This window comes from Haliotis asinina, chromosome 1 (assembly GCF_037392515.1).
Source record: "Haliotis asinina isolate JCU_RB_2024 chromosome 1, JCU_Hal_asi_v2, whole genome shotgun sequence".
NCBI lineage: Eukaryota > Metazoa > Mollusca > Gastropoda > Lepetellida > Haliotidae > Haliotis > Haliotis asinina.
In genome coordinates this window covers 52,550,759-52,576,349 of record NC_090280.1, presented here as the reverse complement: position 1 = coordinate 52,576,349, position 25,591 = coordinate 52,550,759, and the positions used below count along the sequence as shown (strand labels likewise).

At 42.0% G+C, this 25,591-nt stretch overlaps 2 protein-coding genes across 2 annotated transcripts in view; one reads left to right on the top strand and one right to left on the bottom strand.

The window, feature by feature from the left end:
- LOC137293751 (macrophage metalloelastase-like) overlaps positions 1-25,591 on the bottom strand; it is a 167,630-nt gene that overhangs the window by 91,691 nt on the left and 50,348 nt on the right. The gene's annotated exons all lie outside the window — the stretch shown is intronic.
- On the top strand, positions 2,957-21,955 carry LOC137280462 (protein ABHD15-like). The gene is made up of 3 exons (XM_067811885.1): positions 2,957-3,289; positions 16,253-16,356; positions 19,579-21,955. The coding sequence occupies exon 3, from the start codon at positions 19,598-19,600 to the stop codon at positions 20,789-20,791; it is 1,194 nt and encodes a 397-aa protein (XP_067667986.1). The 5' UTR covers positions 2,957-3,289; positions 16,253-16,356; positions 19,579-19,597; the 3' UTR covers positions 20,792-21,955.

The following is a 25,591-nucleotide window of genomic DNA, read 5'->3' as shown; positions in this document are numbered from 1 at the left end:
ATGGTTACAGAAATTTTCCACCTGAGCCCGTACAATGTGTTCCCATATTTCAAAGAAGTCATTAGTTTTGCCAGTGATTTTATGACGAATGGCATCGCGGGGGTAGAGTAGACTGAACCCTAGGTGAACACCTGGTGTCATCACTATCTGACAGCATCTCAGGAACACACCCTCATGACATCGTCGGAATCGTACAACTCAACAAACATTTGTTATGAATTTGGAAATATATTATCAGCTTTTCTTATCGGGAAATAATCTGTAGTGTCGGCATTTGTATTACAGTATGGACACGTTTGATTGGACGCAGACACTAACCCGTAATGACGGAAGACAAGGCGATGGTATGTGTCCTTTGGGTCAACATGACATGTATTTCTTTACTTCCCTAAAAGTATGGTCAGTACAGTAATACAACACACAAGACATTTTCATGAAGTTTACAGATACATATATATTAACCATTCGACCACAAACAAACACCGCCAGTATAAAGAACCTCTAAACAAAGTGAATCTATAATGATACGGTACTTATCTCTGCGACTGTATCACTTTTAGACACCAGTTAGCAGACAGCATTACCACTGTCTCAGAAACGCCGCTAAGGTATAATGGTTATATTATTAACAACGTTAAATCAGTATGTAGCAATACGTATGGCTGCATACGTCATCCTCGACTCTACATCGGCATGTAGCAATACGGTATGGCTGCATACATCATCCTCGACGCTAATTCAGTATGTAGCAATACGGTATGGCTGCATACGTCATCCTCGACGCTAAATCAGCATGTAGCAATACAGTATAGCTGCATACGTCATCCTCGACGCTAAATCAGTATGTAGCAATACGGTATGGCTGCATACGTCATCCTCGACGCTAAATCAGTATGTAGCAATACGGTATGGCTGCATACGTCATCCTCGACGCTAAATCAGTATGTAACAATACGGTATAGCTGCATACGTCATCCTCGACGCTAAATCAGTATGTAGCAATACGGTATGGCTGCATACGTCATCCACGACGCTAAATCAGTATGTAGCAATACGGTATGGCTGCATACGTCATCCTCGACGCTAATTCAGTATGTAGCAATACGGTATGGCTGCATACGTCATCCTCGACGCTAAATCAGCATGTAGCAATACGGTATGGCTGCATACGTCATCCTCGACGCTAAATCAGCATGTAGCAATACGGTATGGCTGCATACGTCATCCTCGACGCTAAATCAGCATGTAGCAATACGGTATGGCTGCATACGTCATCCTCGACGCTAAATCAGTATGTAGCAATACGGTATAGCTGCATACGTCATCCTCGACGCTAAATCAGTATGTAGCAATACGGCATGACTGCATACGTCATCCACGACGCTAAATCAGTATGTAACAATACGGTATGGCTGCATATGTCATCCTCGACGCTAAATCAGCATGTAACAATACGGTATAGCTGCATACGTCATCCTCGACGCTAAATCAGTATGTAGCAATACGGTATGGCTGCATACGTCATTCTCGACGCTAAATCAGCATGTAACAATACGGCATGACTGCATACGTCATCCTCGACGCTAAATCAGTATGTAGCAATACGGTATGGCTGCATACGTCATCCTCGACGCTAAATCAGTATGTAGCAATACGGTATAGCTGTATACGTCATCCACGACGCTAAATCAGTATGTAGCAATACGGCATGACTGCATACGTCATCCTCGACGCTAAATCAGTATGTAGCAATACGGTATGGCTGCATATGTCATCCACGCCGTTAAATACACCCGACAAACAAGAAGCCCGCATCAACTAGTGATGATACAGTGTCTTCCCTCACAACGTAACAGTGACACCCGTAACATCTACATGAGTTAAAATTTGGATAGATTCACTAAGGTCTTGAACACTGCAAAGAACTGCTTGGGCAAGCGCTAATGACGCTCTTTGAAAACGTGGAATGAGCATGTCAGGAAAGCTGACCATTAAAAGTTATTTGTCATCTATTTCTTAAGACAAAATCCTCGACGTTTTGGTGAAACTGTACCGAATTCGTTATGTTTGCACGCACAAGCAGGGTCAATAGCCGTACGCTCTGCGATATACAATGACTATTTAAGCAACATTGGAAACATCTATCAGTGCTACCAATACATCAGAAGTCCCCATTTGGTGGGCATTGATGCATATATACGCAACAATCAAGAGCCCCAGGCGACGGCTAGTCGGTGAGATGACGTCCTTCAACCTTGACCTGATTATTGAGGGAGAAAGTAAATCCTTGCTTACCACGGCTCTACAACGCTGCTTCGTTGCGGCCTTGTCATTCAGCCCCCATCACTCACCCAGGACGCTGCGAGGAGACTATTGACGGCTCACACAGTTGATGTCTGACATATACAGCTGTGTCACTGCCATTAACGTGGACATTAACATTAGTTACAGATTCTCCAGTTGATCATCAGTATCGGATGCAGTCGGCATCTTCCAACTGTATATACAACGGCCAATCAGAAACTTGATGACATCGGCATATCGGCTTCCTTCCGGGTCATAGTTGAATTTAATTCGAAGTCTGGCTTCAGTGGAATCTTAAGATTCTCAGAAATCCAGTCATCTGTCATTACAACGGTCTACCTTTAGAAAAGTTGCAGCTGATGGTCACGGCAAGGGTGGTGTACATCAGAAGTCGATGATGTATGCCATGTGCATTGCTAACTCTCAATTTCAACCATATGCGTCTGCCTGATATAATGTGTAAACACCTGAAGATGTTATCAATTAATTATCAGTAATGAGAATAACATTGGACCAAGAAACAAAGCACTACTCGAAATGCTAGTCACTGTGATAATTGTTCCAACTGCACCTTCTCATATTGGGCCTGTGAGCTAGATCAAACATCAAAGCTGGTGATGTAGTCAATAAATATCACCCTGCTGTATTTGACAAGTCGGTAATCAGCCAACCAGTTGATTTACACCTGTTGGTGGAACGTTCAACCTAACGCTGGTGGAGTTACTGGAGTGCAGGTGGAACAAGCATCACACCTGGTGCATATGTTGTCGTAGCCGAATGTAACAGTGTGAAGCCAAGCCTCAACTTGGTCACATCCTAATATTGACGCCCAGGCAAACTGCTAACACAGAAACATCCACGCTACTACCGTTTCCTCTAACAACTGTCAACACCGTCGGAGGGCCATCCACTTCCCCGCCACGACACCGTGAGAAGACGTGCACGACTCCGCGCATTCATAAACATCTCCCAAAGGATTGCACAGGTAAGACAAACGTTAACCTGTGTTTTGTCAAAGGATGCGTGTGGCTAGAGCTGTGTGGAAAGGATTTAGGAACTTCAATCCAAACCGAACTGTACTCGTCATAACTGTATCATTTCAAACAAAATTACCTCTCTCCTTGTTGGAACTGGTTTTTTTTCTTTGTTACTTTGAACGTTTTAGTTTATATTTCTTAACAATGTAAACGCTGCAGTCGTGATATATCGCCCTTCGTGGTTTTACGTCAGTGCCACCTGTTAAACAGTTGTGAAACTATTAACTCTGTATACATAACAGGGTCTGAAGGGAGACTTAAGATGGTGAACATAGTTACTTTGTTTGCTCTTTATTACATACACGAATGTCTCTATTTTACAATGGAGCTTTGTTCGGTGTAATCTGTTCGGTATTTAATAGCCGTCGTGAAGCTCAACTCAGTACAGGTTTCCCGTTGTAACCTATACATTTGTCCTGAGTGGGTGTGTGTTTGAACATCTTGAACTCATTAAGATACAGTGGGCTCCGTGTAACTGTAACATACGCGCTAAGACAATGACCCTATGCACTAAAGGACTCAGATACTCGCAGATGTGTATATATGTTTCATGTTGCTAACATAATCCTTTCGAAATCTCAGTCCAACTTTAACACATCCTTTATATCAACTTAAGGTGGAAACTCGGATGGGGGTGGTAGGGGGAAAGAAAAGAGCACGTGTGTGTATGTGTAGGTGTGTGTCTTTTTGGTGTTGTTTTTGTTTGTTGTTGTTTTCTTTCAGCAGCTACCTGAACACGAACAGTGTATGTCCTACATCCGTCGTTAATTACTGATGGCAAGGTGATGGTATTTGTCCTATTGTTTTCATATAACAGTGGCACTTTCTCGTTGCTTCAACATACCAAAACTAATACATGCAGGGACTCAACAAAGTTGTCTCCTAACACATGTCCCCCTGTTCACCTACTGCATACGGTCACCAAATGAAACTAACTAGAGTAGCTGATTAAAACGCTAAAGTAATTATAGCATGATTAGCAACATCATTGTCTGGTCACATTCTTCCAAACTGCAGCTTAAGCTGGTTATGCTGATAATATATCGTTACTTTACAAAAGTGAAATGAACGTGCATGTTCTTTCGAGCTGCATTGTTAGTGGCATTTTTAAGGGCAGGGTAGTTGTCGTAATGATTCCTGAATTTGGCAATGAATAATTCGATGCCAATGGTAAGTTGGTTATAGGGTGACTGAGATCGTAATTATTGATGGTTATCTCAGGACAAAGACTGAGGTTGTGTGCTGTAGGACAGCACTTCCGCTCACCTCTTCCTGTGTTGTGAACAAACACTTCCTGGCTCACACCCAGGTTTACAAAGTGCTTATTAAGAATGACAGGTTTTAACAGGCATCAGTCATGTTACATTTTGTTAGAAAACTAGCAAAAATGATATAAGGTCAGCCTTACACAAAACAATAACAGAAAATATTTAAACAGAAAGGCGATAAATTTAATACAAAGTTAGTATAGAGCACATAAACCATTGTAGATAACTTCAGAAAATTTAAACAGGATTTAAAACTTTGCTAACCTGATTAAAGAGGTTTCTTTAGTGAACACTATAGTCAAATCCAAAATGCCTACTGAACTGAACAAACAACGGTGCAGCTGTCACTGAAACATAATCAAACTAAATATGCTGAACACTACCATCCATTAGTGTCTTTGAGTGGACGGTCTCACTGGTTACCTAAGTAACTGGTCACAAGTATTTTATTCATTATGACACAGAAACGATGGCAGTAGTTAGAGATTTGAGGTTTGAGGCGGAACCTTGGAGATATTATTACAGAATGCCTCGAATATGACTCGATTTAACCTAAAATATCTTCCCAAACTATGTTAATCCGTGACCCTCGTCAACAATAACCCGGGAAGGCCAACGGACTTTCCGACAGCCTTGGAAGGGGATTTTCTCCACCTCGTTTCAGCGTTTGTGTGCCACATTCCCCCATCAAGTTCCGCGTTGGGGGAAGAGGCAATGGTCAATACCGCCATGTTTGAACAATCTCAGACCAGTTTGCTCCCGTGATGTCACGCAGCTGATCACGTCTCTACGGACAGGGACGTTGTAGTCACTGCCATCATCGTACAAGGTTGAGGATGTCGCGATATCTGGACCATGACGTAGTCGTGTCGATGTCGTCGCTGGTGGCGCTGGTTGGTGTACATGACATGCTTGCGGCGAGCTGGCGGTGACTCACTGAGAACATGACATTATGAAGAACCCACGACTCTTGTCACGGGCCCTGACAAGTCTCTATTGTCTCCATCTGACCTGACTGGGTGCTGTCTTACATCAGATCGCTGACTCAGCACCAGCAGCTCCTTGCTCTCTACATCTGGAGCACGCGTGACATCAAGATGATCACAAACCACCTTCCACAGCATTTTCAACCGAGTTGGTGCCCGAACCAGCATGTTAACAGTGAATCTCAATCTGATGTACTCGGTGGTTGTATTGTTACTGAACATCCGCATGTGTTGGCGGATTGGCAGACAAGTGGATGGGTAATTGGGGTTTTTGGACTGACTCGAATAACGGCCGGGTGCATACCAAAAGTCACTGGTGGATATTGATGGTAGGTATGTAAAGACGGTAGATATAATTAGAGTGATGGATATGGATAGTACATATATCCACCTGGTAGATATAGGTGAGTGGTGGATGTGGATGGTAGATATGTAGAAATGGTAGATATAGGCAGAGTGATGGATGTGGATGGTAGATATGTAGAAATGGTAGATATAGGCAGAGTGATGGATATGGATGGTAGATATGTAGAAATGGTAGATATAGGCAGACTGGTGGATGTGAATGGTAGATAGGTAGAAATGGTGGTTAGGTAGAGCTTTGGATATAAATATATGGTATATATGTAGAAATAGTAGCTAGGTAGAGTGGTGGGAATGGATGGTAATATGTAGAAATGGTAGCGAGGTATAGGGTGGATGTGCTCAAAGTATAAACTTGAGCAACGGCCTAATAGTCCCACAATTCATCAAAGGATAGACATACAAGTGAAACGTCCTTAACCGCACATAAAGTCTTTCACTAGGAATACTGACTGCGACAACGGTGAAGCTGCCTGATCTATACAACACCTGTCATCGCGTCCATTAATTACCACTATTCAAAACAAATATGCTACCTAGTGGTCACGAGCACCTACAGCAGAACACCTGGGGGCAATTAGTGGGTGCGTGAACGAACTTATGGAGAGTAAAACAGCTTTGAGGAGGGGAATGAATGAACGGCGAGGAAGTTATCATAACAGATTATTTAGCTTACAGGATGGGACAAGATGCCTTCCGGGGACTAAGCGGGACTTATTTATAAAAAGTATAGTAGGTTAATCTGGTGCGTTTATAGGGTAAAATCATGTCTGTGATACTGAATGACAATACTACTATGGTATTCATGTTAACTTGAAGGGTTTGCGTTCGAATCCCGGATCGGACTCAACCCGAAAAAATGTAACAGAATCTGTCTTACTTAAATTATAATCCAAAAAATAACGTATATATGGTGAAGAAATTAACAACTTTCAAAAGTATCTAGAATTTCTTTAGGTGAGTTCACCTATGGAAATGGAGATGTCCCCATCGGAAATAATCAGTTCCCTTGTAACAGACCTCTAACGTCGACCATTACTGACCTAGAAAATAATTGCCACTGCTCAAACATATACAATGACCTTGCAATTACCACGGCCCACTTTTTGAGAGTAGCCATGCATGTATAAGTGGACTCCACACACTGACCCAACATGGAGCAATAAGCGGGGTCTAGTTACAGAACCCTGTAGTACTCCTGCATTGTATCACGGGATATTAGTATCCATATGTTGAAAACATATGTATAGTGTGTATATGAATGTAACAGAGTTGAGTTGAGTTGTTAGTCGCATCGGCGCTACTTCAGTCATATAGACCAAGTCTGCATTCAAACACTGATTAAGTAACAGATTGAAAAAATATCTGTACCAGATATAAAACATAATATTTGTAAAACTGTACGTGAACAATAAATATGAAAGAGGTAAGCAGCCTTGATAATATATCTATAAAGTCTGTTGTTTAAAGTAAATGTATTCATATAAAACACTGCCCATTGAATCTGATGCTTGTCAACTGTCTGTCTGTAGCAATTTATACAAAGCTGCCAACAAACGGATTAGCTGACAATGTAAATATAAAGATTAATGAAGAAATGCAGGGAAGTGTGTTCTGTGCGTACATGCAGGTCACGTCCATACATTAGAGGCAACGTTGCTTTTGTTACATCTACATGTAGTTCGTGACAAGCTTTGACGTATCACGGATCGTGCTTCATATCAATTATAACATCGGAAGGGTTATCAAGTGTACAGGTCTACGCTCTGCGCTGACCCGCATTGTGCTGTCTTGTGGACGTGTGAATGTATACTCTCCCCAAAAAGAAACTCATATAAGATTTCAACTGTAGTTTTATGTTTATTTTGAAACATCTTGTAGGCTTAATGAGCCAATGAAATATAGCGAATTGCACACCGGAAATGCAGATTTATCCGTCTTTAGCACCAACTCGAGAAAAGTCAGTTTGAGTGTCACATGTGATGTGTGGTGGTGCTGAAGTCAATGCCTAGTGTGACCACCGTGGGTATCCAGAACTGCACGGCATCGCCTCGGCATAGAAGGAATAAATCTCAGAATCTCATGTTGCCCAATCGCAGCCCACTCTGCCTGTAATGCTTGTGCGAGTTGCTGAAGCGTCTGGGGATGAGAGTTACTGCGTTGCACCCGTCTGTCCAGGGCATCCCACATATGTTCGATCGGGTTCAAGTCCAGTGATCTTGAGGGCCAAGAGAGCACATTGATGTTGTGGTTCTGGAGGAAGTCCCTACTTTGACGTGCTGTGTGGGACCTGGCATTGTCCCGTTGAAACAACTCCCTGACGATCAATGATTGGGAGGTGGTGTGGGCGTAGGCTTTCGTCACAGTAACGTTGAGCTGTCAGGTTGCCCTAGATTATCACCAAGTTCCAGGTCTGAACGTTGGTGCACCATTGAACTCGATGCCGACGATGTTGTTGTCGAAGCACAGGACCAAAATATGGTCTTCTAGCACGTAAACAGGTCCTTCTCAACCTAGCTGTTCGATGACGCAGGTGATGTACCTGAATTTAGCGACCCTGCGCCGAAGTGATCGTTCGAGGTCGCCCACATCGAGGGGCATCTACTACCAAATTCTGTCGGCAACATCTCTCCCAGAGCCGTGAAATGGTGCTTTGGTATACATTCAATATTCGGGCAGCTCCACGTTGAGATTGGCCACCTTCAAGGAGACCAATCGTGATATGACGGTTGGCGTCACGTAGACGAGGCATTTTGCGTTCACCAACAATATTCCATAAACTGTGAATAATCGACAGACAGCGATCGAACTTTTAGGCCCATCATTTAGACTATCTGATCCCCAACTTTCACGTGCATTGCATGTGGATTGTGTATTCTGTGACACTACACGCCGAAATTGAAAATCATGCAGCTGAATACGTGTATTTTTGGTGCCTGTTGTAGTGATGTTTCAAGACATAAACACGATAGGACTCATAAACAGAGGAAAACCTTTTGCAAAATGAATTACGTTTTAATCAGTTGCTACATGAAACTGCAGTTTGCATTATGCGTTTCTTTTTGGGGAGAGCATATATAGAATTTTGACAGAATATAGACACGAAGTCTAATGGAACTTGAAAATATATTCTATATGCATTTATCATATATTCGTGAATAAATTGGTAGGTAATCTTACTAAACCATTTGTTTATACCATATAAGAAATGGTACCGTTAGAGGAAATTAATACAGATTTCTTTGAAATGATTCTTTTACATTTAAGACGAAGAGTCTAAATAATGTGTCATCCTACACAAGGGCCTTACATAAAGTTCTGATTTTTGAAAATAATAGGGTCTCATCTCACTGGATTTACTGTGTCTGTAAATCTACAACTGATTAACAATACTCGTCTTTCATACGAGAATCGATTGTTTAAGAAATTGTTTAACTATGTCTGTTTGAAATAACTAATCGGCCATTTTAGAATGTGCACACAGCGTGCAAAAATTAAATGATTTCATCAAAACAAAATACTCATATATTCAATAATACAACCTATACATTTACTCTGTGCAGATGATCCGTGGACCTTTACTCGGATCACTTATGTCAATTTTTATCTCAGGTTTAATTCAACTCGGTTTACATTAAGTGGCACTCAGCATAAAATCACCAAATCCCTTATCGTAAGTAAGAAACCTTGTTTCCTACTCAGCGTTTAAAGAACTAAGACTGGGCAAATATTGTCTTTACGTTTACGCCAAGGAGGAAGGGAAGGCCCCTAGGAGTGTATACCTAACGACGTCATGTTTGACCAATGAGGCACAAGCAGAGGTATGTCGTTTGGGGGGAGGACAAACAAAGGGGGGACTTCGCATGTCAACAAATATCAAGAAACCTCAGACATTTAAAGAGAATCGGATTCCTTGTTCGTTGTGACGTCAATGAAGTTCAAAGGTTATAAAATGTGGATTGCCAAGCTGAATGGAAATCTCTATGCACACATACACATTGTCAAATTTCTCTATCAAATGACTGTGTTTCCTCTCCAACAGTTATAGACCGTCGATATGTAGGCTGAAGTATTGCTGCTATATTTCGCTGTAAAGAACTATGTATTTTTAAATGATCATTGTCTTTGAGGAAGGTAATGTCTGCAAGGAGTATTATGCTGGTCCGGACACGATGACGTCAATGGTCCGTACAGGTTTTGCTGAACGCACGTTTTTCTTAGCACAAACCAGCTCCAAGTTTTTTTCCTCTCGCCGAGAAGCCGATCCTGACTTTTAAAACCCCAACCGTTTCCATTCCGATGCGTTGTCTGTGAAATGGATTTTAACTTGCTCAAGTATATTTCGATTTACAGAAAAACGCAGTCAAGTAGACCCTTAGGGCGGAGATCTCCACCGTGTTATCTATAGTATATTCTTAGACGTGTCGATTTGAACAATTGTCCCTTGATGTGGGGATCGGAATGTCAGGAATTCCTGATGCATTTTCCACAAACATCTCGCCCATGATCTGCAGATGTGCTTAACATATTTACGTGTCTTGTAGGTAATGAAATATTAACTTAACCCTAACGCAAACGTAAACATAATTTGTACGCTTAGAGTTGTGCCTTCCCTCGCATTGTAGCACGGTAGACTGTGTACGTACGTGGAACTATGTCCCACTTAATGTTTATCAAAATAAATCTTCATCATCGTGTAATACAAGTATGTGGTTAAACACTGACAACCTGACTTAGTTTTGGACAAATATAGAATTAAACAGACTAAAATAATCTGATGTGTCATAAGCGTAAAAATAATTAAACCAACACGTGGATGGTGTGTAATTGTTTCACATTCTTTATGTTATTAAGAAGGGAGAGAACTCATTCATGAACATTTATGCAAGCCTATAATCAGGGAGGTTAAGTTCCGTACACATCTCATGACGTCAAACGAAATAACTGGATCTTGAAAGAACGGTTTCTATGGCGACAGTAAACAAACTATATACTCCGTGTAGGGGAATTCTTATATCCGAGCAGAGCACGTACCTTCAGATAGTTATTGATTAGATGAATTTAGTGAAACAAATGTTCAGCTACGATCAATTTGTGACTCATATCGAATACACATCCATCAATGTACTCAGTGTTTATTCACTTATACTTTCCCGGACAATACGCAGGCGCTTAAGTTCTCTTTTAGGCATCTTTATCATTTTCCATTTTTAATAGTTACAAACTACGAATTTGTCAGAGTATAAACAAGTGGATAACATTCGCGTCTAATTCTGATGTCAAATCGTTTTACAATGAAGATCTGTGACTTTGGACTCTAAAGTTTGCAATGATTTGTCTCATATCACCAAAATAACGGCATCATACCATTGCGGTTGAACTGTACTGAAAGACGTCAGCAACGCAATTGATTTTCTGTCCCCAAAATTGTTGTTTACGGAAATGAAGTCCGATTGTGAATTTTTTTCCACGAATTAATGGCCACTACTTGTACAGCCCTTTACAAAGGTTGTACATCTAATAACGTGTACAATAAATTATCACGAGAAAAGCATCCAATAAGCATGACGTTATCGTTAGAATATCCCCCATCGTAGTATGATCAATAGCTCTCGAAATAGTCATTGCGTCAATACAGTCAACCAGGTCGTATTTCTACAACCATTAGTGAGGCCCTTGTAAAATTATATTGATCATAAACATGCATAACAGTGAAATGGTCCACAGTATGTGATCAATTTGTGAAGTGATTGAGCGATATTATTTCGTTTGTTATGACATTTTCTCAACTGAATATATTTCTTAATTCAATGTTCTTTATACAGAGACGTTATTTTTTTCGTCCTTTATGTTGCTGTGTTTTCGGGTGAGGTTCGTCATCGTTGCTTTCATCTCCACTTTACTGCTTATAGGGAAATGGTGAAGTACAGTAACAAGAACACATGGCTGTGACTTTAAAGAATACGCCGTACCTAGTTTTTATTATTCTGAAACATTAACATTAGAGGCAGATCACGGTAATTTATGGATTCGGGGTGGGAGGCCGCGTGAAGGAAATCCGCAACAGAATAATTGAACTCACATGAGTGTTAAATCCATTACGTCGTAGCTCTTTGTTGTAACACCTTCCCACGAAAGTTGTTGATTTCTCCCAGGGAAGCAGGTGATAAACATTACTTCATGTATTTCATCTCAGCCACACCTGCTTATTACTGCAAGTGTGTCCACGTATGACGCAGGTTTTTGTACGAGATCACATATCTTTTGACATGGTCGCCAGATTCCGGTTCGTTTAAGTCATAGGAGTGGTTTTCAAAACTGATTGTTTTATTGGCATTCTAGAGGTTGTGGGTCAGTCATGAGGCATACAACACAAGGGAAAACAACTTCTTCGTTATTGCGACGAACTATGTGTCGGTGCAGACTTTTACACCGTTTAAGCGGCGTGTTTAACTGAGGGTCAAGATGCAAAATGAATTTTGTCAGAATCGTGTCTGCACCTCTATCTGCTATTAGAGAAGTATTTCTACCACGATTGAAACATCCCCTAGTTTGAATGTCTTTATCGAGTCAGGACAGATGGGTAACCTTGAAGATGAAGCGTTTGCTCGTCAGGCCGAATATTGCTGTAATATTTCTAAAAGTTGCATAGAAACGTACCCGCCATGCGCCGTGAAACAGCATTCACTTAGTCACTTACGTTATGTTGGTGTTAGTTGTGTTCCTGGTTGTGCACAATATGTTGGCAGTGGACAGACGTCTAGACTTCATAGTCGCAGCTAACATCAAATTCAGTTGTAGTTTTCTGGACATACTCCGTCCACAGTTTGTAGATTGGCCGTTCCCTATCATCATAGGCGGAAACAGAGGGAGGTGCAGGGGTGCGCAACACCCACTTTTGTCCTGAAAGTTTATAAAATGACTTCTCGTGAAAACAGGCGAAAGTGAACTGTGCAAGTACTTCCCCCCTCCTGCCTTACCTCCACCCAACCCCACCCCCCACCCCCGTGTATTGGTCCAGGTTAAGAATAGATAATGACAGATATGCATCTGAACAAATCTGTTGCCACTGAATGTCGTGTAATTAGAGGACACATTGTAATAGTGTGTGTATCCCAGCATGTGACGTTATATTAAATACGTCATGGCACCAGGCATCCTCAACAGGCCTCGAATCAATAATCAGATCATATAAGTCCGACATCCCCAAATACGACAAACAATGGCTATGCCATTACAAGCTCAACGACACATCCGTATCAGAAGACGTGCGGCTTCCTCAGCGAGTACTGCGCATGCGATCACAGATAAAGCCAGTTTATTGCAAATCACCCACTCAGTCTGACGGTGTTTTGCCCGCAAGCTGTCAGCCATTAGGGAAATCCTCGTGTACGATGACGTTGACGGGACAGGGTGAGGCTGCAGAGGTCGTACTTTCTATCATGTTTGATTTTTAATTGAATTTCCTAGGGCTTAATGATCAAGGCATTCTCTAAATATATCATACATGCTTTACGTACGAGACCTGAACATCCAATGGCTGATATGTGTGAATAACCGGATGTGGAAGTAGGTATGTATCGAGGTTCCTCATTGCTTTGACATGTTTACACTTCATGGTATAGTAATGTGAATTAACCTTTTTTCTAACTTTTCCACGTACATTGTACGTATTTCCGTTATACCAAATCCTCGTTAGTACTTTTTGCCTTGTAATTATTCCACGTTTGTTTTTATTAACACAAATTGTTTATGCAATTGGTCCCAGAAAGTTTACGGAGTTCAACAGTAGTCGTTTCAACGATGTATATGTCCTCATCGTCATAAGATTATATCTCATATTTCACACCATACACGAATAATATTAAAATACTTCATATCTGTAATATGGCCGTTTTGAAAACGTATATCATAAATCTTGTACAATTTCCAAATCTTTATCGAGTGGCTATTCGGGGTTCCCGGTCACTTGTCCTGGTCGTAAGGCGATACTAAGTGGATCGGGTGGTCAAGCTAGTTGCTTATGATATCAGTCACTTGATTACCTGGACCGAACTTGAACATTTTCAGTTTTGTTGGATGCGGGGTTTAGATGGAAGAGACACAAATACAAACACGGAATAAGTGTTGTCCTTCCTTTTTCTCGTTATTCCAATTACTTGAAGAATTCGAAGAATATATGAGTATCTGTTCGCCTGAAAATAGGAGAAGGAGAAGAAGAAAAGGAAGAGGAAGAGGAAGAAGAAAATAGTTTATTAACGTGCACGTGTTCCGTGGCATACAATTAACATGTTAAAGTTAAGTGTTAAAATCTACAGCTCTTTACAAGCGTTCCGCACCCGCCGTGGGAACACTGAGGGTTGGAGGACAACAGATGCTGGCCTCTCACTTAACAACCTCATATGGAGTCGAATACTGGCCTGAGGCGCATCAAGTGAACGCTCTCACCACATGGCTACTCCTAGCGTCATAGAGTCATTCATACGTCCGGCTCGGACAGCAGCACTACGTCAACACTAATGACGTGTCGCTATTCTTGTAGCAGGTAACACATTGTCAACGATTGGCTCTGAAAACTGTTGTCGGTTATGAAACACTGAACGTATATAACTTGGATATGAAAGTAACAGTTCAGCTGGAAATGTTTTCAAGTGACCTTTCACGTCTTCATTTCATCTGGTTACTAAGCAACCCATTGTATTTGCTATGATAAACAAATATTTTCACCAACAAACCCGTTAAAACGTCGTCTAGCGGATATTTTAAGACACCTAGGGTCAATCACTCCAGAAGCTCTTTTGTCTGTCTCACAGACCCGAACCACATTAGTTTCCCTACTGCCTATCCCTTTACAATGCTAAAGACTTAAATGAAGAAAGTCTAGATTTCTACAGGCCCTGTATCTCCCAACTCATTGGGGCTCTTTTTCAGTTTAAATGGGTTTATATGTCACTGTCAAAATGATATATTATTCAGGGACTAGGTATTGTGTACTAAACATGTGCTGATTGAAAGAGATCGTGGGAGGGCCTCGCCTGTCTTTAACAACCACTCACACTGTCGTACCCGACCCTTTCTTACATACCCAGCTAAATACCCTGGCATATACATATGTCTGTTTATGCCATTGTTATCGGAGAAAACCATCGTTCACTTTTATACTAGGGAGTGTAGTTGTTGTCAGGTCGTCACGGATCTGAGGGGACATACACTACAAGCAGCCATTAATCACAATGTTACACATATTCACAATTGCTGGCAGGTTCATTCACGGTGTCGGTTGTACTATAATCAGGTATGGCACCGAACAGTCCCTTTAAGACCGTACTCCACGGACTTTCATGCAACTGTGTCAGTAAACTGAGGCTATCCCGCACTTGGAACGCGGGGGGAGAGGTGTGTGTGTGTGGGGGGGGGGGGGGTGTCGTGAGTATATCCTGGGAACAGGAGTGTCTCACTAAAATACAATCGCAAACAGTACTCAGATCCAACAGCTGCTTTAAAAAAAAGTACGGGGTGTCCGTGTAAAAACTGTTTTATATCGTAACAATTTAAAAAAGGTCTTTTAACTCAATGTTTATGTGATTCGTGTTTAAGTATTATTAATGATTCGGGGTAAGCGATAATACGCACAGTAAATACGATGGTCTGGGTCATTTCGGAAGGAAGGGTGGGGTAGGGGTCATGGGTGGATCTCGGAATTTTCAAAGTACCCCTGACCCCCATCCCTCACCCACCCCGATGTAGAGAAGATCGAGGTATATTGTAAATGAATACTTCGTTACACGAAAGGCATAAACCTATTCATAAAAGTGTTGTATAACTGGCGAACATCTTCGACCTAAGAACCTGTGAATTAAGTTCAGATAAACAGACACTCGTTTAAAATCTCATCAACACTTGGCTTTCATCGGCTGATATTATTATGTGGACGTCAGAATTCAATTCAGATACATATCTCACAGCAAAGTTCATATTTTTCGGTTCACCAGACAATCGGTTTAAAATATCCCATAATTTAGTATATTGGTATTCGAAGCTGATAACATCGGGCCTAAAGCAGGTAAGCATTGTGACGTGAAGCTTGTCTCTGGCTCTGACTGGCTCGCGCTGTATATACGACGGTTTTGTGTGATAGCATTTGTAGCGAGCGCTGTCCGCTCTGTTTGCTGGCATCCTAACTCCCGTCAGAGCGTGTCCCGGAGCGACACCTATCAAACGACTAGACTGCTGTAACTGTCAGGAACAGCTCCTTGCTCCTCACGACTGACGGCCTCAATTAAATCTCTTACAGGACCAGTGCGGCGCGCGCCGGGAGTGACGTCACAAGCTCCAGCCTAGTTAACGGAAAACATCGTGGTGCAACTAGAATCTTTCTTCCGACCGAGGACTTGCGAGGTAGGTTTGTTTGCCTTTCTCACTACAGTAGATAACTGACAGTAAGTCACGTACTACGTGTTATCATTTTGCCTTCAAACCTTTCCACATTTGTACTTCAATTATATTATTCCAGTTATTCATATACACCTTTCGATACCGTTCATTGATTAAAATATTGTTGTGTAACCTAAAGTATGACTCTGTTTCTGTTTAAGAATTCCATATATATTGTATGTGGTCATTTGGCAATGGGCGTCATGTTTTCATAACATTTTCAATTTTTATTGATCGGATTCATTTATGATTTACATTTTAATTTTTCAAGTTCAGTTTCATAAACCACTAACAAAATTCTCGTTCGAACTGTTATGTAGGCCTATGCATGCATTGCCAAAATAAATGCTAGCTGTAGAGCACTTATTGAACGGTGAAGTGTGATGTTTATTTGCTATAATCCCACAAAGTAAACTCTACAAAAAACAGGAATTACTCTTGACTAAATGATAAATAAACACGCGAGACACCACAGATTTTCAGATTACTCTATGATAATCGTATTAATAGAGGGGATTAGTTGGCTTAGTGAAGCTTAGACCGTGACGAAGTGGTCGACACGTGTGACGAACGACATTCGTAACTTGTAAGAACTTCACAATCTCTTCCGAATGATTATGTTTTGACTTACATGTGATTATCGAAGATTTATCAGACTTGGATGGCATTCGTAAGTTACATTCCCTGTAGAAGTCTGGTGAAGCGGTTGACATAGGTACAATTGCAACTAGGTCGGGAAGTCAAGTAGATGTATGATTTGGGCCGTTTACTTGACGAGGTGAAACTGGACACACGCGGACGTCGGAGAAAACAGTGCTGCTGACGTCATGTCCTTTGTATGTTTTTTTGCTACGTGTTATAGTCGACGTGTGTGTCCTTTTACTTTCATTTCCCGAAACGAACTACCACACGCGCTGCGAGTGTCTTTTTCCGACCCGTTATGAGGTTGTCGAAAGGAAATGCCTTCCTGGTTTAATCAGGCAAAATCTGAACGTTAATCCAATGCATCAGTGAAAATACAATCTACTACATACTTGAAGAAATTGCTTTGTATACCTAAAGAGATCTTTACAATTGTTGATTTAGTCATGAACCAAAGCACAAAAGCACACTTTTCTACCTGTTAATTTACGATTTTAGTAGAAACGGGGTTTACTATCTGGATGTACGCATAATTATATCTTTAAAAGATTGCTTTCATTCATGTTTAAAGCTATGGTGGAGAAGTAAATTAAACATGTCCGCCTGTGTCACAGCCGTGAAATATCACTGCAATATCATTGCATCATATCGTTGCGGGTCACGAAGAACATGTCGTTCAATAAAATGGAGTGGGTGTCGCAGTCTCTCGACAGATGTCGTTAAGACGATCATATTCGCACTGTTAATTGGTGTTCAAGGTGTGTACAGATCGACAGTAGGGAAATAGGTCTTGCCCCTACTCCTCGTTTTCGTTTGGATATTGACAGGTGCTTTTCATTTCCATATTATATATGTCTATATGTTCATTTTAATGTCTCGCGTACATCTGCAGCTAGCAAATAAAACATACAAATCGTCAGAAAAGCACAAAACCCATTATGATATGTGTCAAGACATACAAAAAAGCTCAGAATATCTGGCAGTTACCCAAGTTTCCGGTTCATTTACGAAACTGACACGTGTAGATAATATATAACAGGCGTTCTCCCTCTCAACATACAAAATGTCTTCTTTTTGGCCCCGTATTGTTAAAACCGAACTATTAGTTTGAAGATACTACTAGTCACGATGCGTCTCTGTCTGAGTACATGTGCAAGATGTCTTATTACATGTGCAAGATGTCTGATTACATGTGCAGGATACGATCCCACAACTCACAGGGGACGTTGAACTCAGTTTATTAAACTGCAGCTAATTATGTATATGACTGTATGAATATGTATCACAGTAACAGGAGGCAGATTTATCTTCCAATGTTAACTGCGGTGACGTGACCGAGTGCTCTGGTGTCACACTCGTTTCAGTACGTGACTTGAAGAAATGAGATTCAATTCCAACTCCTTAAAACATGACTTGATCTATTACACCAAGATCTGTGTCACTATAGTGTCATGTAATACCTTTGGACAGAGTAAACTAAGTATAGCAATAACATAATCCAAATAATACGCTAACAAAAATGACATGAAAAAAATATGATTTGTCCACAAACTAAAATAAATATTCTAATAATCACAATGAGCGTGATAAACGTTTCTAACTTTCTGTGAAAATATACCTCTAAAAGTATAAAATTATTATCTAACATCGGAAACAGGGGCTGAATATATTCTCAAAAAAGGGGACTTTATGAATACATTACAGGCAAATTAAGTGAGTGGGTGAGTTTAGTTTTACGCCGCACTCAGCAATATTCCAGCTGTATGGCGGCGGTCTGTAAATAATGGAGTCAAGACCAGACAATCTTGTGATCAACAACATGAGTATCGATCTGCGCAATTGGGAACCGATGACGTGTGTCAACCAAGTCAGCGAGCCTGACCACCCGATCCCGTTAGTCGCCTCTTACGACAAGCATAGTCGCCTTTTATGGCAAGCATGGGTTACTGAAGGCCTATTCTACCCCGGGACGTTCACGGGTCGGCAAATTAAGAGTTTGAAATTGAGTGTGTAGTTGTGGCATCAAGAAAATCCGATCTTCGTTATTCTTTTATCTATCCCAGAACAGAATTCATGTAAAACACGGCCTGATGTTATTAGGGCGTAATACGATTCTGCAACTGCAGACGTGTCCTAAAATCAGAGACCCGTGAAGGTCCCGGGGTAGAATAGGCCTTCAGTAACCCATGCTTGCCATAAAAGGCGACTATGCTTGTCGTAAGAGGCGACTAACGGGATCGGGTGGTCAGGCTCGCTGACTTGGTTGACAGATGTCATCGGTTCCCAATTGCACAGATCGATGCTGATGTTGTTGATCACTGGATTGTCTGGTCCAGACTCGATTATTTACAGACCGCCGCCATATAACTGGAATATTGCTAAGTGCGGCGTAAAACTAAACTCACTCACTCACTCCTAACATAGGAGCACCTTGTCGGTTGGTCTTGTTTCATTCCGCCTCAACCGAAATGGTTTACCTTTGGTTCACGATTTCTTCAGTCTAGACATGTCAACTCTCACACTAATCATCCCATCCTCTTTCAGGTTTCTTCAGCCGTGCACGATGTTGATGTCAAGTGTTTTCTGGATGATGCTGTCTTACCCTTTCACCGTCGTGATGACGTTCCTCAGCACTGTTGTCCTCACCGCAGTGGTCTACGTGAAATCGCTCTTCAGACCCAAAGAATCGATTCCTAGACTGTACTTCCGGGACTCCGCCATGGCGCAGCACATCATTTCGAAATGCACGTCACTGCGCAGACCAATGAGACTTCCGGTCTGGCTACAGAATGCGCATGTGCAGACACTTTGTGGCTTCTTTTTAAAACTTGTCAGAACTCAGTTCCGTAGGGAATATGTGCAGCTGGAAGATGACGGAGTTGTCGCCCTTGACTGGACAGCGACATCACGGTACATGGGCAGCGCTACACCTATCATCATCCTAGTGCCAGACCTCAACGGTGACGCTGCTAGTATGGCACAATACTGCAACGTCTTCACCTCCAGAGGCTACCGCGCCGTCATCTTCAACCGTCGTGGTCACGGCGGGTCCTTCTTGACTAGTGCTGGACTCAAAGCCTACGGGTGCTGTTCGGATCTCCGCTGTGCCGTCCAATCTCTCCGGCATCGCTTTCCTGGATCTTCAATTGCTGGACTAGGAACTGGAGCGGGCGCAGATCTCTTCATGTCCTACTTAGGGGAATTCGGATCTTCATCCCTTCTGTGCTCAGTCACGTGCATTTCACCAACATATGATTCTGAGGATGTATACATGAACAAAATTCCAAAGTTATACGAAATGACATATCTAATGCATTTGAAAAAGATTCTGGGACGCTATTCGGAGAGTTTTTCTAAAGTTGTTGATGTGGATGCGGCAATCCGTGCGTGGAGCTTCAAGGACTATGATTCGCACGTGTACAGCAAGCTCGCCGGATATCCCGGACTTGAAGAGTACTGGGAAGAAAACTCGCCCATGCGAGATGTGGACGAGATTTCAGTTCCTGTTTTGTGTATCAACAGCATGGATGATCCCATCAGTGTGAAGGAAAACATCCCTTATGACTTGTTCAAATCCTCTCTCAATTTCTTTCTGGTCACATTGGAGAGGGGTGGACACTGTGGCTTCTACGAAAAGGCCACAGGGTCAGCGTGGACAGTTAACCCGGCTCTGGACTTCATCGAATCTGTGTTCAGTTTCCCTTCAGCTATTCCGTCCAAGCAACGGATTGTTGGAGAAAGAGCGTGGAATAGATGAATTACCTCCCTTGTCGCTGACGCAGCGTGATCTAGTCACGTGACACGACTCTTCCCGAGTCTTGTCGCAGCCGTAGAGCTCGAAATGAGGAGGTACTGACGCAGTCCTGTTTGAAAGAGCCGCACAACACCAAAGAAAGACCCTGAAATGCCCAGGCAAAGGTTGAAACCAGAGGCGTCAGATGGTGAAAGAGTTTCGTGCAGAACTGTTATCTGTTACACGCGAGCTCATGACATTGTTTGTGACGTCATAAAGGTGATGACGTAAGCTACGGAGGAACATTATTTTGCTTGATCTGCTTGATCTGCTCCAATTGTCAGAAAACACTCATTTGTATTTCGTTTCGTGTGGTTAAATGGGAGAAAGTGTTACAAAGTGTGTCTCAAATGGCGAAAAGTTTCATCATATTTCGTAACATCGATGCCATCATGAAAATTGTTAATTTGAGATAGAAACTGCAGTAACGCTTGGTTGTACCGGGTGATTGCTTCCACCACGCTACTATACAGGGCATAACGCTATAGTGGCCGTGTACGGTCGTGCGAGTACAAATTACTAGGAATTTAAACTAGGTCAACATACAACTACAAATTGCAACGGATGACCTTCAGGGGTATAATGTCAGGTCGGAGCCAGGAATGTTATCAGCCTAAAAGGCTTTGTATTGAAAGACACCACCCATTTGATGATATAGTAGCTGAAGGCTTGCTTTAAGTCGTCTGAAGAGAAACGATCAGGCTTTTGTTGATAATGAATTGTCCGTCTCCGATAATAAATGATTTCAGAAAAGCAAATTCGATCAGATGTTAAACAGTGTATCGGAGAATGCGAAGGTATACACCAATCTCATGGTCATCAAGATCATGGTAACCATGGCAACAGTTTACAACGCGTTCATGTGTAGAAGATGCTTGTTAACGTTAGTTGAAGTTGGCCCCAGTGCTCAAGGTGACCTCTATGAAGTGTAGACACAGCCAGGCTGGCCCTGGTTGCTCGTGGTTACACGTGGTTACATTTTGTTACATTTATATAAGTGTTATCTTATGACGTAACGTTCGCTGTTACTGTCGCAATGTTGACATTCCTGTGAACATGTTCATTTGTCTGTGATGTAAATAGTAAATTATATTACATAATTTTATAATAAAAATGAGTTGAATTATATAACTGGTTTGTGTTTATATATTGGTGATGTCTGTAAGGATTACAAAGATGCACACATATACACGGCGTCTCTTGACAGTGAAGTACGACACGTATCTTGGCAGTAAGATACGTTATGTATCACCACGTGCCTTTGTGTGTCTTAACAGTGAAGTACGACACGTATCTTGACAGTAAACGATAACTGCTAACATCAAGATGCCAAGATACATGTGGACAGGATACGAACAGCTTAGCGTGTAATATGTACTGCTCGTATCTAAGTTGTAACGTCAACACTGTTGTACTTTGTTAGTAAGGAATATATTATACAGATTTCGTCAGGAAGGAAAATACTGTACGTATCCCACTAGTAGGAACAGCCGATGCGATATTGTATTGGATGTGGGTTCGAACCTCGGCTCAATGGCCTTTGGTCTTGGTGTGTCGAAACGGTGATGTTGGTTGGCTGGTTTTTGTATAACGCCGCACTCAGCAGTATTCCAGCTCTATGACGGCGGTCTGTAATAATCGAGTCTGAACCAGACAGTGATCAACAGCATGAGCATCGATCTACGTAACTGGAATACGATTCCAAGCGTGTCAACTACGTCAGTCGATCTGACCACCCGATCGCCTCTTTGGACAAGGATCGGTTTCTGGATACCAGTTTTAACTTGGATCTTCACGGGTCTGCCGTGATGTAACACCGCAGAGTGGACTGGGCAATTGACCAGGGATGGTCTTTGCCATTGAGCTCAAGTTAAATCCCTTTTGTTACCCTGCGTGGTGATCGACGTGTAAGCAAAGAGTATGCGACCCATGGACTGTGGCCGAATGTACAAAAGAGATGAAATATGTACAACATTACAACGACGTCAGTTTGGCATTAGGTAACCTACTAAAAAACAAAGTCACTTTCGTCCCGTCAATGAAATATTTCTAAAAGCCCTACAAGCTCCTACCACTTACTCTACTCACTCAGTAACTCATTCGCTCGCCTATTCACTCACACACTCTCTTATTCATTCCTTCACTCACCTATCCTTCCACTCACTCACTCAAGCACTCCCACTCCCTAACACACTCACGTGTTTTGAGGAAACGTGAATGTTCTGTTAAATTAGCAGTCAAATGCCGGCACCAACTGATAGAAACCGTATTCTGTTGACACGCTACAAACCTTTGAAGTTTCGCCAGTATGTACAGTAGGTAAGCATTGCCGTCCCACGCGCAGCCTGGGTGGTGAGGCCAAATGTCACGTGATACAGTCTGGTCCAAATAGGAATGATCCGGTTCTGCGGGGTACAGTCAAGCGATCGAGAGTAAAGTGCAATGCCACTTGAGTTACCATGGCTGAGATGAGCAAACTGTAGCGCAATTGGGTTGCGCAACATAGAGAAAATGACCAGTCTTGTTCACATGCGAGCGAAGCGAGCAAAGGTTGGCAACGTGCCTTGCTCGCTTTGGTTAGAAAAGTATTTTTCATGTCAAAATAAAACATCGCAACCATCAAAGGTATACACCCATTTCTACACTGGGTTCTGCTCTCACATTTCCAACACCATGTTGAACAAAATATTTTATTCGTGGTTTATGAGACCGTTCGCCTCCATTCCCACTTCCACCTTCCGGTTCAACAGTGTGAAGGAACAGGAGGGTATTATTCCAAATGGCACACGTACAGTTCCCCTACCCAGGATTATAAAGTTGGAAACGAAATCCTTCTAGTCTGGTTCCGAAACGAAACAACTCACTGCGCCTTGTTTCAACTCGGGTTTGGAAAACCTGAGATAAAATAATACTGTTTATAATCTTGAAATAGCAGTGATAGGAAACATTATCAATGATTACCGATATGAAAACTGTGCTATCGATAATATCGTACATCAACTTTTGTGAAAGGACAAAAGGTTTGTGATGTTATGTGTGATATATCTTTCAGGTATATGTGGCAGAGTTACGTCTCCGATGTATATGAATAATCGACCGATATTTAGTTAATAATAATAATAATAATAATAAGAGTACTTATATGGCGCCTCATCCACATCACTAAGGGACATGCTCTAAGCGCATACACTGAACATCATTATTATTACCCCAGATAACCCAGTTAACGTTAACGATTATCGATCTGTATGATCTATATCGATAACCAGCTGTGATATTGATCAAGGGGCAAAGAACGCAAATAAATAGCTGTAACAAGATAGGTGGCCGGTTATGATTAGCGTTACAAGTGTATGATGATCTGAATCGTTAAAACAATCCATCAGACTTTCATCAAACACTGATTTGTATGAATTGTGCTTTAATCAGCAACGTCAGAAATCTGACTTTCTTCGAATTTCGGCCGTCGTTGAAATATTCAATTAAAATGATTACTTACTTAGCTTCGAGCACAAGTAATGGTGGTTTTATTGTGCTTTCGCGCTGAGAGACCAGCTTAGGGTTGGCATGGATACTTCACTCATATCAGAACCATGGAAACCCTTGCTTTGCAAACGGCGCAAAACTATACGCACTAACTCAGACAACCGTTGTCGGGAATTGGTTGCTATGGCAAAACGTTTGCTTACATTCTGTCCAGACTGTTTCATCCGGGTTTGTCCTCGCGACACATCACACCGTCAGTATGCGAGGATGGGCGACATTTCCAGCACTATATACACATGCGTGTGAAGTAATTCGCAGATTTCTTTTCAAGTTTCAATCACAGTCACGTGTGCTCAAAGGTCATACTACACGCGAGGTCACGTGTACTGGCGGAGCTAACAACCACACATTTCACTCCGAGACTCAGATATGTTGAAGTATAAACGAGAAAAACCAGTTATCAAAGGCAATCACCTTTGGCACACAAATGCGTCTAAATTCGGTCAGTTGTATTAAGCCAACGTCAGATTCTAGGTCCGCATTCGTTTGTATATAGTTCGGAATTTAGGAAATGGTAATGATGCGATGACGTCGTTTTGCAAATTGGTTCGGACGGTTCGAGAAGGACATGGTCTGGCGTCAGTCGTCCATGAATATCTCATGACTGGCAAGAGAATGGCTATCACAATGTGGCACGACGTCAGTATCCAGCACTTCCTGTTCGTAACGTTGCCCATTGAAAGTCTCGAGTACTGTGATGAATCACAAGAAAGACGAACCCCACACCATCACAGAGCCACAACCAAAGGGTTGAGTTGCGCGAACACTTGTGATATGCCTCGTTGTAACATCTCCACATGAGACAACAGCCGTCGGTAAAGCGTACAAGATAGAGATTTTCATGAGGCCAGTGAACCCTCCGCCGCAGACTAGCAGCCTCCAGTCTCCCGATTTTAACTGTGGACAGTTAGACTCCCACGCTCATTGACCAAGGACTTTGGCAATGATTATAGGAGTGCGTTCTACCAGACGAATTAATGTTCGGCCATTACGGTGACTGATCCTTTACGTCTTGGACGATCTTTTACTTTACCGGTTAATCCGTCGTCGTGGTTAATGTTCCAGAGAGCACCCATCTTCCGACAGGACAGCGTACGTCTGGGATACAGTGTACGTCTTGGTCTTGCCACGCCTGGAAGCAAGTAAGCTTTAGGGGATGTCGTCCCTTGAATCAGTTCAGAAAACTGCAGTACAAATACTGCAATTATGAAAACCCCC